This window comes from the organism of the source record quoted next, unplaced genomic scaffold, assembly GCF_019419815.1.
Source record: "Pyrus x bretschneideri cultivar Hongxiangsu unplaced genomic scaffold, Pyrus_bretschneideri_v1 Contig8, whole genome shotgun sequence".
Taxonomy (NCBI): domain Eukaryota; kingdom Viridiplantae; phylum Streptophyta; class Magnoliopsida; order Rosales; family Rosaceae; genus Pyrus; species Pyrus x bretschneideri.
The window spans coordinates 7,644,718-7,661,966 of NW_025999820.1; the positions used below are offsets into that span (position 1 = coordinate 7,644,718).

The following is a 17,249-nucleotide window of genomic DNA, read 5'->3' on the forward strand; positions in this document are numbered from 1 at the left end:
TATAGGTTCGATTTTTATCAAAATTTTACAAAACTATCAAAATTATCAAAACATCACTCTTGGGTTCAAAACATCACTCTTATCAAAATTATCGAGTTTTACAAAACTATCCTCATAAGGATTTTCTACTCTACCCTTGTGACGGAATTTTCTACTCTACCATTCTAATAATTTTAATGTATCCCGTCACAAGGGTAGAGTAGAAAATCCTCATAATGTTAGAAGAACTAAGGAGGCAAGAGGGATGGAGAGTAAGGAAATTCCCTCCCTATAATGTCCCCATTGAGTTGGCAAAATACATTGCAAACGGAGACTTTGACTTTGGTCTACAAGTAAGGCACCAAGAAGCTTCATCAAACATGAAGAGTTGACTTTGGGTCTTTACGCGTTAACAAGGACTGTTGAACGGAATTACCATCTTGCCCTTCTGAAATTCGAAACCCACGGATAGCTGGTCTACCTAACGAGGATAGTTTTGTAAAATTCGTTGTTGAACTTGAACCTGTTAAGCAGATCATAGAAGCACAAAGGATTGCAGCATCAAGTTGTCATAAACAGATAGAATCACAAAGGATTGTTCAGAACTTGAGTTGTAAGTTCCTCTTTGATCCTAAGTTTTGTTAATAATTAACTCTTGGATTTTGCTTCATTATTTTTAATTATTCATTTATTGCCTTGATTTTGCTCTGATTAGTAGTAATCTTATGGTCTGCAGAGAATATTAACAAAGTGAATAAAACCCAATTGATGCAACTTTTGATTTCCTTGATTTAACATTACAATTTCTTCTTCTTGCATTATAATTCGCTAGTGCAATTGAATTCTCTTTCTAAATGGCCGTTTGATAACCATTTCGTTTTTTCTTTCTTTCAGAAAAGTTAATTGAAAGTTGAAATAGCCATCAAACAAGCCTAATTTTCATAGGTTTTACCAAGTGGTTGTTGTTCAAATGTATAAGGGGATTGGAAACTGTTAGTGTTAAGGAGGCAATTGATGTTAGGAAAAAGAACTGTAAAATATGATTGATAATCTACTAAGTTGCAAGATTGTATATTCTCAAATGTTCAAAATTCATGACATATTTTTCTTTTAATCTTATTAGATTTCTGCAAGATGGTGGATGCAGTAGTAACTGTGTTCTTGGAGAAGCTGCTAGGAGCTCTGTCGGAGGAGAGCCGAATTTTTAGTGAATTCAGGGGCCAATTCGAAACGTTACAATCCGAACTCCAACTAATGCAAAGCTTTCTCAAAGATGCAGAGCGGCTCAAGAGGAAGAACAAGACCGTTCGCAGCATCATGGCGACTTTGCGAGAATTGATTTATGAAGCCGAAGACATACTAGCAGATTGTCAACTTGACTCGAGAGATGATGGTCCGCTTTCGAGTGGTTGTTTCATGTGCATCTACCCTTCGAAAATTCCATTCCAATATCAAACCGGAAAGAGCCTTGCAGAAATCAACCAAAAAATTGGTAATATTAAGCAGAACATTATGTCGTACCTTGGAGTTCCACTTTTGAATCAAGTGGAGCCATTGGATGCACAAAATGACCTATTGCCTAGATGGAGCGGTCCTGTGTATGATCATACGCAGGTCGTTGGTTTGGAAGGTGATGCGAGTAAGATCAAACAATGGTTATTTGAAGCTGACAAGGGCATACTAGCCATTGGAGTTGTGGGAATGGGTGGACTTGGCAAGACTACTATTGCTCAAAAAGTATTTAATGACAGGAAAATTGAGGAGCGCTTCGAAAGAAGAATATGGGTATCGGTTTCTCAAAAATTCGATGAAGAACAAATCATGAGAAGTATTTTACGGAACTTGGGAGATGCTAGTGTAGGAGACGACAAGGGTGAATTATTGAAGAAGATAAATGAATATCTTTTAGGCAAGAGGTATTTGATTGTGATGGATGATGTGTGGAGCTTGGATGTTGCTTGGTGGCTTAGAATTTATGAAGCATTGCCAAAAGGAAATGGAAGTAGTGTCATCATTACTACGAGGATAGAGAAGGTTGCACAGAAGATGGGAGTGAAGGAAGCAAGATCACATTGGCCCAAATGCCTCAGCGAAGATGATAGTTGGCTGCTCTTTCGGAAGATTGCATTTGCGGCAAATGGAGGTGAGTGTATGTATCCAGAGCTAGAAAATGTTGGAAAGGAGATTGTTGAGAAGTGTAAGGGCCTTCCACTAGCAATCAAGGCGGTTGGAGGAATAATGCTTTGTAAACCATCGCGCTATCATGAGTGGAGGCGAATTGCAGACCATTTTCGTGATGAGTTAGCAGAAAATGATAACTCGGTTATGGCTTCTCTACAATTGAGTTACGATGAACTTCCATCTTACTTGAAGTCATGCTTCCTCTGCTTGTCACTTTACCCGGAGGATTGCATCATAGCCAAAGACCAGTTGGTCCATTGGTGGCTTGGAGAAGGTTTTATTCCTTTGAGAAGTGGTAGATCAGCAATTGCAGCAGGGGAAGATTGCTTCTCAGGGCTAACAAATCGATGTTTGCTAGAAGTGATCAACAAGACTTATCATGGAACAATCTCCACGTGTAAAATTCATGACATGGTACGCGATGTGGTGATAAAAATGGCGGAAGATGATGCATTTTTCAGACCGGATGATAGAAATTGCCGCCATTTGGGCATTACAGGTAGTATGCTTCAGAAGGACAATCATAAGTTGAGAGCATTGTTGTCTACAACTAAGACCGGTGAAGTGAACAAGATTGCTTCACACACTGCAAAGAAATTTTGCAAGTCTAGATACCTTCGCACAATGGATATTTCGAGGTCAATCTTCAGTATGCCTCTCTCTAGTCTTTTACATCAGATTGGATTTTTGCAGCACCTAACTTACCTTAACTTAAGCAACACGCATCCATTGGTTCAACTCCCGCCTTCTCTCGAAAAGCTTAACAACCTTCAGATATTGGATGTCAGCTACTGTCAAAACTTAAAGGCATTGCCTCCCTGCATTGTGACATTCAAGAAGTTAAGGGTTTTAGACATAAGCAATTGCGGTTCGCTCAAATATCTACCTAAAGGCTTGGGAAGGCTTTCAAATCTTGAAGTGTTATCAGGATTCAAACCCGCCAAATCAAGCCAGTTGGAAGGTTGCAGGATCGGCGAGATCAGAAATTTAATTCGACTTAGGACACTCGGGCTTCAACTAACCTGCTCCGATGAGATTGGAGATACTGAGGTCAATGTGTTGATAAATCTACAAGAACTGCAGCATCTGTCAATAAGTTGTTTCGATAGTCACAACAATGATGATCTCGTCACCAAGCTTGACAAGTTGTTCCCTCCTCAGCAGCTCCATGAGCTGAGTCTAAAGTTTTATCCCGGACAGATTAGTCCAGTCTGGCTCAATCCCATCTCGCTTCCTATTTTGAGGTACCTTTCGATATCATCGGGCAATCTTGAGAAGATGAATGAAAGGTTTTGGGGGCTTAATGACAATGCTGTTTGGAAAATTGAGGGCTTAATGTTGGAATCTCTTTCGGATTTCCACGAAGAATGGGCTAGGGTTGGACAAGTTATGCCGGCGTTAAGAGTTGTAATTGTAAGTTGGTGTCCGGAGTTGGTGTCTTTTCCGATTGAGGATGTCGGGTTTAGAGGTGGTGTCTGGAAGGAAGAAACGAAAACATGAAAACTTCATGTGCCATTGTTGGAATTCTAGTAAATGTTCAGTTCAGTTTTCCTTCTTGTGAATAATCATATGAGGCTATGAACATATCTTCGTGTTATATGTTGCGTTGATGTCATCGTTCATTTGTTACATTGTGTAAATCGTTTGGTTTTCTGTTCATCTTCATGGTTTCTCTTTTATCTACGACGGAACTTGACCTCAAAGATTATAAATACTCTCGCATTTACGACGAGGCACCTCAAGGACATCAACTCAAAGACAACGAGCGATCAATTTACAAGGATATCAGCCGTATGGGTAATGGCTTATTTGAGATTTGTTTCATAGGTCTTTTTTGGAAATGCTTTTAAATGAAGCGTTTTTTGAAAAAATATTTTTGGATTCCGAAAGCACTTGAAGTGTACATAACTTCAAGTGCTTTTCTAATATTCACTTATATTTTTACTAAGGATTAGTTCCATAAACATTTCACCAAAAGCGTTTTCAGTCATTTTAAAAGCGCTTCCAAACGAGTACTAAACATATATATATATGCTCATAAGTGCCTCTTGCATCTTTTACTAGATTCACGTTAAGAATTTATTAAAAATATACGCGTTTTTAAAAAAAATAAAAAATTTGTAAGTGCCTTTATGGCTCACTAGAACTTTTCTGCCAAACAATTCTAGATGTATTTTTAATTGACAGAGAACGCTTTTAACCTTTTTAAAAATAGCCACCAACAAGCATTAAAAGTAGGAAAATTTTCTTCAAAAAGGGTTGGTTGGTAAGCGAAATTGGGTGTTTTGATTGAATTGTAGGTGCAATCTAGAAAACCTAAACATTAGGGAATGATGCATTGAAAATGGTATTATTTGGGCCCAGGCCCAATCATATATACTCTCACCCGAACACCAAGCCTTTTTGATCAAGAGTCTTCTTCTCCAGAACCAAAACCTCCACTCAGTGGTGGTTCGCGCTTGAATTAAACCCTTAACTCTAGATCTGTAATTCTCCATCGATCACTGAAGCACAGTACAATCCACTTCCAAATTCAAAGAATTTCCAATTTCTAGGAATCATGGATCCCGATTCAGTGAAATCCACTCTCCAAAATCTAGCCTTTGGAAATGTAATGGCCGCAGCGGCCCGCAATTACCAAAAGGAATTGCTCTCCAACGAGAAGGCGGCCGCCACGAGCTCCGCCAACCAGGAGGTCGACCTTGACGAGTTGATGGATGTAAGTTCCGAGTTTAGATTCGATTTGATTCAATTCTGCATCTTTCATGTACATTTCGAGTTCCCAATTTGCAAGGCGATGATTTGTGTGATTATTTTGGATGGGTAGGATCCGGAGCTTGAAAAACTGCACGCGGATCGGATTAATGCTTTAAAGGTTCGATTTTTTTCGTGTTTGATTGATTTGGGGATGTGAGGTTCTTGGATTTGTGTTTTTGTTTGGAGGGTTTGGTTTAAATTTTTGAATTTTGGAATGAATAGAAAGAAGCTGAGAAGCGAGAAGCTTTGAAGAGGAAAGGACATGGAGAGTACAGGGATATAACTGAGGGGGATTTTTTGGGTGAAGTTACCGGAACCGAAAAGGTCATCTGCCATTTTTATCACCGGGAGTTCTACAGATGCAGGTAAGTGCATTTTGGTCTGGAAAATTATGACATGAATTAGTGAGTGTGTTTCGAACTTACTTTGCTTGGTTGTTTCTAGGATAATGGATAAGCATTTGAAGACGCTTGCCTTGAAGCATGTGGATTCTAAGTTCATCAAGCTGGATGCTGAGGTTGGTGTGTGTTGAGAAAAATTAGATTACACAATATAAGTGTTGGAGCGACAAACAAGTAAACAAATTACTTGTGTTACACTCACAAAATATTACAACATTTTTATCTTTTTCTTTGGTTGTCATATCCCACAAAGATGCATCTGACTGCCTTCTTGTCTAACTTGCTACGTAGATGACTAGGAACAAACGCAGCACACGCAACTAAATACTTGAAAGTAGCTACCTATAGGTTTCATATCTCACAGTTTCTTAAAGGGCAAAACAAATTCTAACCTTGGTTGAGGAAGCTTGTTGATCACATGAGCGGTAGTTCTCGTGGCTTCATCCCTAAACCTTTATGGTACATTTTTCCCATGTAGCGTACTCCGACATATCTCTGCAAGATGTCAGTTCTTCCTTTTTGCTACACCAATTTGTTGTGGTGTGTTGGCACATGTGAACTGGTGGCGTATTCTACATTCTCGTAGAAAAACTCATTCAAGGTATATTCTCCTCCATTATATGTGTGTAGGCAACAGATCTTCTTTCCCACTTCTTCTTCGATTGTCTCCCTAAACTCTTTGAACTTTGAAAATTTGTCTAAGTTTTCTTACATGAAGAAAACCCACATGTACTTGGAGAAGTGATCAATGAACGTCACCATGTACTGCATCCCACTTGTCGATGGTCGATTGACAGGCCCAAACACATCGTAGAAAACTAGCTCTGAACAGTTCTTTTCCTTTGAACTTTGACTCCTCGTATGGTAGTTGATGAGTTTTACCATACTGACATCTTGCACAAACTGTGACTGTTCTGACGTCAAGCTGAGGTAGCCCCTTAAGCATTGACTTCATCATCACATTTAGCTTGTGATAGCTAACATGATCAATCTTATGTGCCATAAATCTGTTGTCTCGTTCTTCCTTGTCTTGTCTACGTATGCAATTTCTATTGACATTACATAGACTGACTGCAGTTGCCGTCCCTGAGATCTTGAGGTGTCGATACACCTTCACATCTTGTGGACCAAACAAGACATAATTTCCTAGTGATGTCAACTGTGGCACTGAAAGCAGATTTTTCTTCTTACCTAGAACACGGTAAACGTCTTGAAGCAGCACCTGGTTAGTGTTGTACCAGGACACAATTACCGTCTTACCGATATAAGCAGTCGGTAACCTTGAGTCGATGGTTGTCACCACCAAGCGGCCTCCCTTGTACTTAGTCAGATTATGCAACTTCTCTTTATCATCTATCGTGTGATTTGAAAAGCCTGAATCGACGATCCAATCATTGTTGTGGTCAATCGATTATGGATTTGTTGTTGTGCTAACTCCTGGTCCTCCATAGTGAACGATGCTTCACTATTCTCCTTTGGTCTGGAAGTAGCAGCATTGCTCTTTGCATGCCATTTAAACCAGCAATTCTTCGCCGGGTGGCCCTTCTTTCCATAGTTTAAGCACTTTCCCTGAAACCTTTTATTATTCAGGGGCTGACCACGGTTGCCGTGATATTTTGGAGCTCCCTCTGCTAAGAACTTTCACCTCCTTGATGACCTTTCGCCATGTCATCATTTCTTTTAGATCCACCACCAGCATGTTGCTTAAAGCTTCCTTCACTTTTGTTGGTGTAGATTGCTTCTTCCTCACCTCTTGACAAGACCCCTCCCATTTGCTTCGCCAAAGCATCTTGATCGGCAGGCAAATTTTCAAACTTAACAAGTGATGGTTGGGTCGGCCATCCTTGTGCAGGGGCAACAAAGCCTTGGTATTCAGGTCTCAACCTATGGATAATTATTCTTTTTATCCTGGATTCCACAATGGCAATAGTAGGATCTAATTCAAAATTTTCACAGCATTAGACTTTACCTTGTGGAAATACTAGGAAATAGTCATATTCCTTTAGGCCACCGATAACAACTCATTCTCAAGAAGCTGTAGTCTTGTATTGTTCCTCTTTGAAAAGAGTGACGAAGGTATCCCATGCTTCTTCCGGTGTTTTAGCTTTTCGTATGTGCTTCAACATATCCTCTTCAATTGTGGGTTTTAGGGTGAATACGGCCTTCTCTGCCTTGATCTTCCACTTCCGCAAAGTGCCTCTGGTGTCTTCTTTAGGCTGGGTAACTTCATTACCGCCTACGACCTTCCAAAGATCTTGGTCTTGATGGTAAGACTCCATACATGTCACTCATGTGTTGTAATTTTTATAGTTCAATTTCTTGATTCCTCCAACAACTTGAAGATTACCCATCGTGCTGGCAAAACTTTGATACGCCGAACAAGATTAGTCAACAATATTGCGAATTACTAAACTTCTTATGATTCTCGAAAGCTTTAACAGAGTCGGTCCTTGATCTTACCGCTCTTATACCTGTTGAGAAATATTAGAGTACACAACTCTAATATAAGTATTGGAGAGAAAAAACAAGTAAACAAATTACTTGTATTAAAAAAATAACACAAACTCTCAAGACACAATTTGAAGTTATGACACTCTTTCAGTTTCTAGAGACATACTTTAGAACTCACACTCTTCTTACTTCTCGCTTGCTTCTCTTCTTACTTTCTTCTTTTCTTAATTCGTTACACAACACACACCTATTTATAGGTGAGTTTGCCGACCTAAGCCATTGTCCACCGACTTGGGACTTTGCTAGTGGCCACACAAGTTGCTAGCTTCTAGGTCATTGTAACAAACAAACCTATTTTATATTATAGCTAGAACTTTCTAGCTTGCTAATCAAATATGCATGCTCCACTGACATAACCTACTAGAATTATCTAGCATATCCAATACGCGTGCACCGCCATTTCTATTGCTAGAATTATCTAGCAAAATCTTATGCATGAATCTTCTAGAACACCAAGAGACTTCCATGATGGTTGGCTGAGGAAAACACTCTACAGTCTGAAACAAACACCAAGGGCGTGGTATGGTAAGATTGCAGAATTTCTCACACAAAGTGGTTACTCTGTGACAAATGCAGATTCCAGCTTATTCGTTAAAGCTAATGGAAGAAAGTTAGCTATCGTACTGGTGTGCCTAGATGACCTAATCATCACTGGTGATGACGAGGCAGAAATTTGTTGAACAAAGGAGAATTTGTCAATTCGGTTCAAGATGAAAGAACTTGAACAACTCAAGCACTTTCTTGGACTAAAGGTTGATCGCACACAAGAAGGGATATTTCTATGTCAACAAAGTATGCAAAAGATTTGTTGCAAAAGTTTGATCCACCTGACATTTCTTATGCAATTGGTGTGATGAGTTGTAAATGCAAAATTTAAGGAAGCCTTGTCTAGAAGCGGTTTGACGAATATTGACATATGTAAAGAACACAACTGACTATGGTCTCGTGTACAAAAAAAAGAGAAGACTGTAAGTTGGTTGGCTATTGTGACGCAGATTTTGCAGGAGATCAACCACTAGGTATGCCTTCAGAATTGGTTCTGGAGTAGTTTCGTGGTGCAATAAGAGACAGCCAACAGTATCTTTGTCAACCATGGAAGCAAAGTATAGGGCAGCAGCAGTGGCAGCTCAGGAAATTAAATGATTGAAGCAACTAATGAATGATATGTGTGGATTATGAAGTGTCATTATATTGCGACAATCAATCAGCAATTTGTTTAGCGGGAAGTCCGGTTTTTCATGTGAGAACTAAGCATGTGGAGATACATATTTTATCAGAGAGAGTTTTAGAAGAAATTGAGATGTGGCTAATTAAGAGAGACAAAAGTTGCAAACTTGTTCACAAAAAGGTTTGAGTACCGGCAAGTTCGAAAAGTTTCGTCATCAACTCAGCATGGAGAAAAGAATGAGCTGGTGTTGAGGGGGAGTGTTAAAGATCAACGCTAGCCCATTAAGCCTAGCCTATCATGGAAGTCCTTGGTGTTCTAGAATGCATAAGATTTTGCTAGATAATTCTATCAATGGAAATGGCGGTGGATGCATATTGAATATGCTAGATAATTCTAGCAGGTTATGTCGGTGGAGCGTATATATTTGATTAGCAAGCTAGAAAGTTCTAGCTATAATATTGTTTGCTAGAATGACCTAGAAGCTAAAATTTGTGTGGTCATTAGCAAAACCCCAAGTCGGTGGGCAATGGTTTAAGTCAGAAAACTCACTTATAAATAAGTGTGTCTAGTTATGTAACGAATTAAGAAAAGAAGAAAGCAAGTGAGAAGTAAGAGGGTGAGTGTTCTAGACTAGAGTGTTGTCTCTAGAAAGTGAGACTGTCATAACTTCTAAATTTTGTCTTTGAGAGTTTGTGTGTTGTAATTTTTTAATACAAGTAATTTGTTTGCTTGGTTCGTCTTTCCAGCAATTATATAAGAGTTGTGTACTCAAATTGTTTGTCAACAGTGTGAACTTCATTCCCCCATTTTGTGTTGTTATAGTTGATGCAACTTTTCGTGTTTACTCGGATTGAGCTTTCTTGATTGCAACCTTCCGTTTTTTGGTCGCTTAGTTTGTAAAGGGTTTAGAATTGGGAATTGAGTATTTGATGATGAACTGCAGAATGCGCCGTTCTTCGTCACCAAGCTGGGAATCAAAACTTTACCTTGTGTCATACTCTTCAGGTCAGGCAATCTCTCTATTAATTATTGTAATTCTGTATCCATGTTCATTTCGAGCATTAAAGAGGCTTACCAGCATGCACCATTTCGCTGTTGTATGAAAAGGCAATTGAGCAACGAAAGCTGGAAATATAGTAATAGCGCAATTATTTGAATTTGCCACAAGAGCATGTGAAATCCGTCATGCTAATTTCATCATACACTTGGATCTTCATTGAAATTATTTACGGATTCAAGGGCTTGGCGTTTGCAGAAAAGGAGTTGCTGTGGATAGGTTGGTTGGATTTCAAGAAGTGGGAACGAGAGATGATTTCAGCACAAGGGCGCTCGAGGTTGCATTAATCAAGAAAGGTAATGGCTTTGTCAAGTGTGTTTTCCAATTCACATCCTGTTGCGGAGTCTCTAAACTGCCAATTTAACAGGTATAATTAGTGAGAAGAAAGAAGACGATGATGAAGATGATGGATATCTTGAAGGCGGTCGTAGGACAGTAAGATCGTCTGCGAATCTTGATTCGGATTCAGACTGAAACCGGATCCTGAGTTTTCAAATGCGTTGTACACTTGTTGTGACTTCTAATTTATGTTACCATATGATTGGGATCGATTTTGTTTTCTCTTTTTGTGGAACGCATTTGCAGTGGAAATATCTTCTTCTAGGCATTCATTTTGTTATTTATGTCAAGTCAGTCACTGTAACCAATCCTCTTTCTTAAATCGTGCACCACACGTTAATTTCTCGTGAACAAACTACGCTAGCATAGTTTAACAATTGCATGGAAATACGATTTTATTGCTAAACCTTCAGTTTGAGATGAACCTTACTTGATATATACGCCGTTTATATGCAAGTTCTTCTCCTTGGTAAATGGTAAATGTTAGCCGGTCCTGAGATTTAACTAGGTAATCCAAATCTCAAGATTTTTCTTCCATCAAATCCCAAATACGTAGATTTGAAAATCTACCGTTCTGTATAAACACCCAGAGGAGTCTGCTGGAGCGCTATATAATGGGAGGACGTTGGTTTCTAACTTCTTATCCCCAAAAATAAAAGAAGGCAGCAGGTGAAGAAAAAGGACAACAAATACACAATGTGTATCTCTCTCTAATCCAGTTAGCTGAAACACTCTTATTTTGCTGCATTACTCTTCTTTGTTTTGGTTTGTTTTTTGTTGGTTTGAGGTGCCTCTGATTTTATTGATATTGCGTTATTTTAGAAGTGATTTTAGATAACCAAAACCGATTCTCATAATATTTAACATGAATAGTTAAAATGCTTCTGGGTTAGAAAAGCATCTGGTCGTGCTTTATAAGAAAGCATTTGCCAAATGTTTCTTTCAAGAAATATTTCAAGTGTTTTTTGAATTTTTATTAAATTTGTCAACGTATTACGATGGAAGTGCTTCTAAGCATGTTTTTCAAAGTAGCATTTCTAAACGAACCCGATATTAGTAAGCCATGATCAAATTACATGCCCTATATTGTTTCATGATTATTGTTAATAAAATTGTTCTCGTACCTTCGAGATTTTATTAAAATGAAAACAAAACCATGCATGACATGAAGGCAATACAGTTTTACCGGGAAAATCAAAGATACGTTATTTAAATTTGAGTGGAGGTGCCTTGCGTTTCGCCTTGTGTCGAGACCTCGTCAAACATCAAGCTCTGAACTGAATCGAAACCTTAAAAAAAGAAAACAAGATTTACTAATTTTCTTCTGTCTGTCTTCCAAACATGTCTGCCTCACTGTCTCTCCGCCATTTTCTAAGAACTCTCAAATCCCAGCTAGGATTCAGGATATTTGTATCCATCGTTTTCTCTCTCCCCCCAAAACCCCATTTATTTTTTTTTTCTGGGACTCCCCCCGCCCCCCAAACACTGTGTTCACCAGAGGACAGAGGTAATGAAATCAGTAATTCTATTAATTCCATTTTGTTTTTCTGTCTTTTTTACTAAATTGGCGACCCAAACCAACAAGGCTGTTTGCTTTGCAAAAAAGTTGTTTCCACGACTCGAACTCATGATCTTTCGGTCACAAAAGAGCAACATTTTCGTTGGGCCAAGGCTCGGCCTCTTTCTGTCTTAAGTACCGCACAATTTTATTGAATTAATTTTATCTTTCGTTGTTTTTTCAAATTTTAGTTTAGGCTGCATTGTGGTTGTGATTTTGTGAGTGAGAATGTAAATGCAAGCATTTTGTTATATTGGATTTCCATTAAGTTTTCTCATTTTTGTTACTGCCAAAATTTACTTGGAAGTAATTTGCCTTTCTGGTTGGGAAATTGCCAAAACGATCATTTTTTTCAAATTCCAATTGCAAAATAATCAGTTTTTCAGTATGTCATTATTATTTGGTCACAATGTCGTCGATATCTTATTTTGCAATTGGGTTTTAATTTCTGATCATTTTAGACGATTTCCCTTTTCGGTTTGGTTGTTTCTTTTTTTTTAAGCTGCATTTGGTTACAAGTGGGACTGTAATTGCAGGCATTTGGGCAGGGTTTTGCTTCTGGGTCTGCATCTGTGAATTGTGATATGAGTGCTTGATTCTTCTTCTGCCCTTCAGCTACTACTTTCGCAAAGTTTTCGGACAAGTATACACCATTTTCCTCACAAGTAACACCATGTCTGGACCTCTACCAGGTAATATTTCATTTAGAATCAACGTATTTTCACATCTTGATAACTGTATGCTTCAAACGTGAGGACTTGTCTTGAATTTGTAATGCGCATTGCCACTTTAAAGGAACCTTGGGATGTTGGAATGAACAAAAAGCCTTGGAATTTAATGCACTGATAGGTAGACTTATAAATCTTTGCATATTAGAATGCCTCACGTTTGATGCGCATAGATATGAATCTCTTATGTTGTGTAATTTTCAGTATCTGATGCTGAAATCTCTGAGGAAGATAGAAAGACTAAAGTCGGGTTGTTGAAGAAGAAAGCAATGAATGCCTCTGTTAGGTTCAGAAATTCTATTTCAATAAGGGGTAGAACAAGCAGTAGTAAAGTCTTGTCTATCGACATTGAGGATGTGCATGACTTAGAGGAGATACAGGCTGTTGACTCACTGCGGCAGGCTCTTATATTGGAGGAGCTTCTTCCTTTCAAGCACGATGATTATCATAAGATGCTCAGGTTTCTTCCTCTTCTTGTTCCACTAGAAGTTTTTGTCGTCGATGGTTTTTATGATAGATACTTCATTCTTATTCAATCTAACTGAACCATTGGAAGACAGATTCTTGAAGGCCAGGAAATTTGATGTCGACAAAACCAAGAAAATGTGGTCTGACATGCTCGAGTGGAGGAAGGCATTTGGTACTGACACAATCATGGAGGTATTCTCTGCAGAAATAGGTTCTTAGGCTTTTGAAGTTTGCTAATTATTTCATTTTACATCTTTCCGTTCAATTTTTATGTTTGTTTTCTTTTAGTAAAGAGCAGAATTTCTTTTGTTTATATTTGTCCATCAATCTAGTTACTCATGTATCTATCTTTTCTTCTAGGACTTTGACTTCAAGGAACTCGATGAAGTCTTGCAATACTACCCCCAAGGACATCATGGCATAGACAAGGAAGGACGACCTGTGTACATCGAGAGACTAGGCCTAGTAGATGCGACCAAGCTGATGCAAGCCACAACTATGGACCGCTATCTCAAGTACCATGTGCAGGAGTTTGAAAGGACATTTGCGGTTAAGTTTCCAGCTTGTTCAATTGCAGCAAAGAAGAACATTGATCAAAGTACAACCATCCTCGATGTGCAAGGAGTGGTATGTGATAACCATAACCGCTACTTATACTCAGCAAATGATTTGAAAAACTAAAAACTAGAATCGCCAATGGAAAAACAAGGGAAAAGCTGGTATATTGTTTATAATTGTTCCTAAGATGTGCTAAGATTTCAACTATAAGGGATATTACTTCAATGAATCTTGAGAGGCATACGTGTTTTACGCAGTTTGCATATGCTGGTGCAAGAAAAGCCTTTTTTCCTTCTAAATTTGCTTGAAGTTATATGCAAGTTAAATATTTTTTTTAAACATACTGTAATGCCTCAGGGATTTAAGAATTTCAACAAAGCTGCCAGGGAACTTATTACTCGCCTTCAGAAGATTGATGGTGACAATTATCCTGAGGTACTGCCTTAACATCTTTTGGTCTATAAATTTCGGGACTTCAGAACATTTTTTGTCGATGGCAGAAATATGATGCCACATAAATTATTGTTTTTACCGCAGACCTTGAATCGCATGTTTATCATCAACGCTGGTTCTGGCTTTAGAATGTTGTGGAACAGCGTGAAGTCGTTCCTTGACCCGAAGACTACAGCAAAGATTAATGTGAGTATATAAATTTTGATGCTAAAAGTGCTTGTTTTCGTCAGGGCTACATTAATCGGGGAAAACTATCATCCTCCAGGTCCTTGGCAACAAGTATCAGAGCTAGTTGCTTGAAATAATTGATGCTAGGTAAGTTTGTTCAAAACGAGGCAGACTTTTTAGGATCTTCACCACCATATAAGCTGCTTCATCAGTTCGTTTATTTTGATGTACATATTCTGGCTTGACTTTGCTCCAGCGAATTGCCCAAGTTTTTAGGAGGTACATGTACTTGTGCTGATCAAGGAGGCTGTATGCGTTCGGACAAGGGACCCTGGAAACAACCTGAGATCGTGAAGGTAGATAAAGACCGTCCTGTTTCTTTCTTCTTTTTTTTTCCTTTATGCATCATTACTTCTATGCTTATTTTAACTTCTAATTTAATTAGAATTCATAAGTATCGATTTATGTACTTGCAGATGGTTCAAAACGGCATTCATAAATGTTCAAGAAAACCTGGACTTCAAGTAGGTCTTACTTGAACGTATCTTCTGCTTTTCTTTTTCCTTATAAACCTGCCCCTAGTTGACAAGTTTTTTGGATTGTCACATTTCGGACATGAGATCATCTCAAAATTCTCAGTCGCATGATTTTGAAAACGTAAATGTCATCTATACCTTGATCATATAATCTTCCCAGGGACTCGGTGCAGCTCTAAACATTGGCCCTTCCACTCCTAAACTTAATCATGCACTTTCTCGCTTCCATGAAGAAGTAAGTGCAAAAAACTTCCAAGTTCAATTTAATTTTCAACCGAGCAATTGTCTCATACACTGAGAGCTTTCCTTTTTTCATTTATATGTTTCTAAGCATAGACACACATATACTTGTTATCTGCGTACCTTGTAGCTGAAGTTTCCCTCCTCTCTTGTCGCGACAGTTCTAACTTCCTCTGAAATAATTTTCGCAGGTATCCCTAGCCAAAACTCTCGAAGCATCTTTCAGCCGCAAGGACAGTGCCTCGATGGTTGGTAAATCTGTGGATTCAAGTTGGCCAATGGCGACGGGGAATGTTAAATTTGCCCTCTCAAACGCTAAATCATCTAAGAATTTAGGTGACCTTGTATATTGTGTTTCCTTTCCTTTTCTAGCTCTAAGATAGTCCGTAGGGTCTGAGTTTCCTTTACTTGCAGCAGGAGATTGTTTCGCCAGGAACGACGCTTGCAAACTTCCTGAAGGGTTCGGCTCTCAGATTATGGCTGCTATTCTGACGTTTCTTATGGGCATTGTCACCATGGTCAGATTAACACGTAGCATGCCAAAGAGGCTCACTGACTCCACCTTCTACTCCAGCACTGTCTGCGACGGTGACACAATGGTCAAAGGCCAGGGCTCTTCACACGCTGCCATCTCCGGCTCAGATCTCATGACTGTCATGAAACGCATGGCTGAGTTGGAAGAGAGAATGACTGTTTTGAACATGAAACCAGCAGCCGTGCCAGCTCAGAAGGAGGAAATGCTGAATACTGCTCTAGGCCGGGTTGGTGCCTTGGAGAAAGAACTTATGGCAACAAAGCAGGTAGGGTTTCTATAAGTTCCTCTATAAATCATGAAACAGAATCCAATAGGAAAGTAAAAATCTGTCATTTACATCAATCACTAGCAGGGTAGTATTAACGTTAGATGTGTATGATCCTCATTTGAATTGTCTTCTTGTTTAGGCTCTTGAGGAGGAACTCTTGGGCTCTCTTGACAAAAAGAAGAAGAGGAAGAACATGAAGAAGAAAATGGTAAGCAACCAAAGCGAAAACATCACTTATTCGACTTTTAGGTGGAGTTTTTAACATTTCTAATATGTTTTGGGCTGTAATGCAGTTCAATATCTGGTGAAGAATGTTAGACACAGAAGAAGATATGTTTTGGCTATCAAAACCCCCCACCCAAATGCGTCCCTGTACTCTACTTACTGTTCCATCAAACTCTTACCACATGCATTATGAATGCACAAAGTTTTGGCCATGTGCATAGTTTGCAAGTTTATCACTTTTAACTATTATAATTTATGTAAATATCTTTATTTTTTCAATATAAGTTTCCAATAGGCAATGAATATTGGCCTAGCGGCACTCAATCTCTATTTTGTTAAAAGAATCATGCGTTCAAAACTCATGGATGGAGGATAGTTGTTTGAAAAACTATTTAGGGTTTGGTACAAACCCAACTGGATTTTGGGTGCATGCATGATCTGATCATGTTGTAGACAACCTAATTTTAACGGACATTCAATCTCTATTTTGCTGGAGTCGGTACTGAGTTCCAATCTTGTCGGCGAGAGTTGTTGATGTAAGTATTGATTGTTTGGTACAAACCCAGCTGGGTTCGTTTGGGTGCATTACGCACGATATGATATCATGTAGACAAAGACTTTGTGATTTGCTTGTTGGGAAGCAAGTGAGAGTTGAGCTACTTCTCTTTAGATTATTAGAATCTAGATGGATAACAGAATAGGGCTTGCTCATGCGGGTCCCACCAAGCAAGATAAGCAAAACTCAGCAAAGGAACCGGCCTGGCAGCTACCGCATCTCCACGTGGCTGTGCCGGTTGCTTGAGAGGTGGGGGAGGGCGGCGGAGGAAGTGTGCGTTTGGGGAATGTTTCTTTGAAAGATTCACACGAGAGAGTGAGATTATTGAATTGTAGGGAAAGCAAAGGCAACACTCTTCTCACAATCTTTACCATTTCTTCAAGTTGGACTGCTGCCCTTTAGTTTTAGGCTTTTAGCCATTTGGTTTGGCTCAGCCAAGTCCACCAAAAGCAAAAGGGTTTAATAGAGTAACGTTGTACGTACTACCTATTTGTACAACATCTCTCTAATAGGTTGGGTCAGCCAACACAAATATGTGGTAAGAGTAACATTTTTAACTTTAA

At 38.9% G+C, this 17,249-nt stretch overlaps 2 protein-coding genes and 1 pseudogene across 2 annotated transcripts; all 3 read left to right on the plus strand.

Annotated features, from left to right (window-relative positions):
- The first annotated feature begins 461 nt into the window (after positions 1–461).
- LOC125473160 (disease resistance RPP13-like protein 4) lies at positions 462–3,819 on the plus strand. Its single transcript, XM_048575591.1, has 2 exons — positions 462–592; positions 1,103–3,819. Exon 2 carries the CDS (start codon positions 1,114–1,116, stop codon positions 3,658–3,660), a length of 2,547 nt encoding a protein of 848 aa, XP_048431548.1. The 5' UTR covers positions 462–592; positions 1,103–1,113; the 3' UTR covers positions 3,661–3,819.
- A 744-nt stretch (positions 3,820–4,563) lies between these two features.
- LOC125473233 (thioredoxin domain-containing protein PLP3A-like) lies at positions 4,564–10,661 on the plus strand. The gene is made up of 7 exons (XM_048575805.1): positions 4,564–4,879; positions 4,988–5,035; positions 5,140–5,282; positions 5,362–5,434; positions 9,941–10,002; positions 10,253–10,350; positions 10,422–10,661. Exons 1-7 carry the CDS (start codon positions 4,721–4,723, stop codon positions 10,526–10,528), a joined length of 690 nt encoding a protein of 229 aa, XP_048431762.1. The 5' UTR covers positions 4,564–4,720; the 3' UTR covers positions 10,529–10,661.
- Positions 10,662–12,891: 2,230 nt separating this feature from the next.
- LOC125473213 lies at positions 12,892–16,449 on the plus strand (annotated as a pseudogene).
- The last annotated feature ends 800 nt before the right edge of the window (positions 16,450–17,249 follow it).

Excerpts from the sequence above, each read along its gene's own strand:
- LOC125473160 (XM_048575591.1), top strand. The coding sequence starts at position 1,114 with ATGGTGGATGCAGTAGTAACTGTGTTCTTGGAGAAGCTGCTAGGAGCT.
- LOC125473233 (XM_048575805.1), top strand. The coding sequence starts at position 4,721 with ATGGATCCCGATTCAGTGAAATCCACTCTCCAAAATCTAGCCTTTGGA. Across the intron at positions 5,283-5,361 it reads CGGGAGTTCTACAGATGCAG|GATAATGGATAAGCATTTGA; the intron begins GTAAGTGCATTT and ends GGTTGTTTCTAG. Across the intron at positions 5,435-9,940 it reads TCATCAAGCTGGATGCTGAG|AATGCGCCGTTCTTCGTCAC; the intron begins GTTGGTGTGTGT and ends GATGAACTGCAG.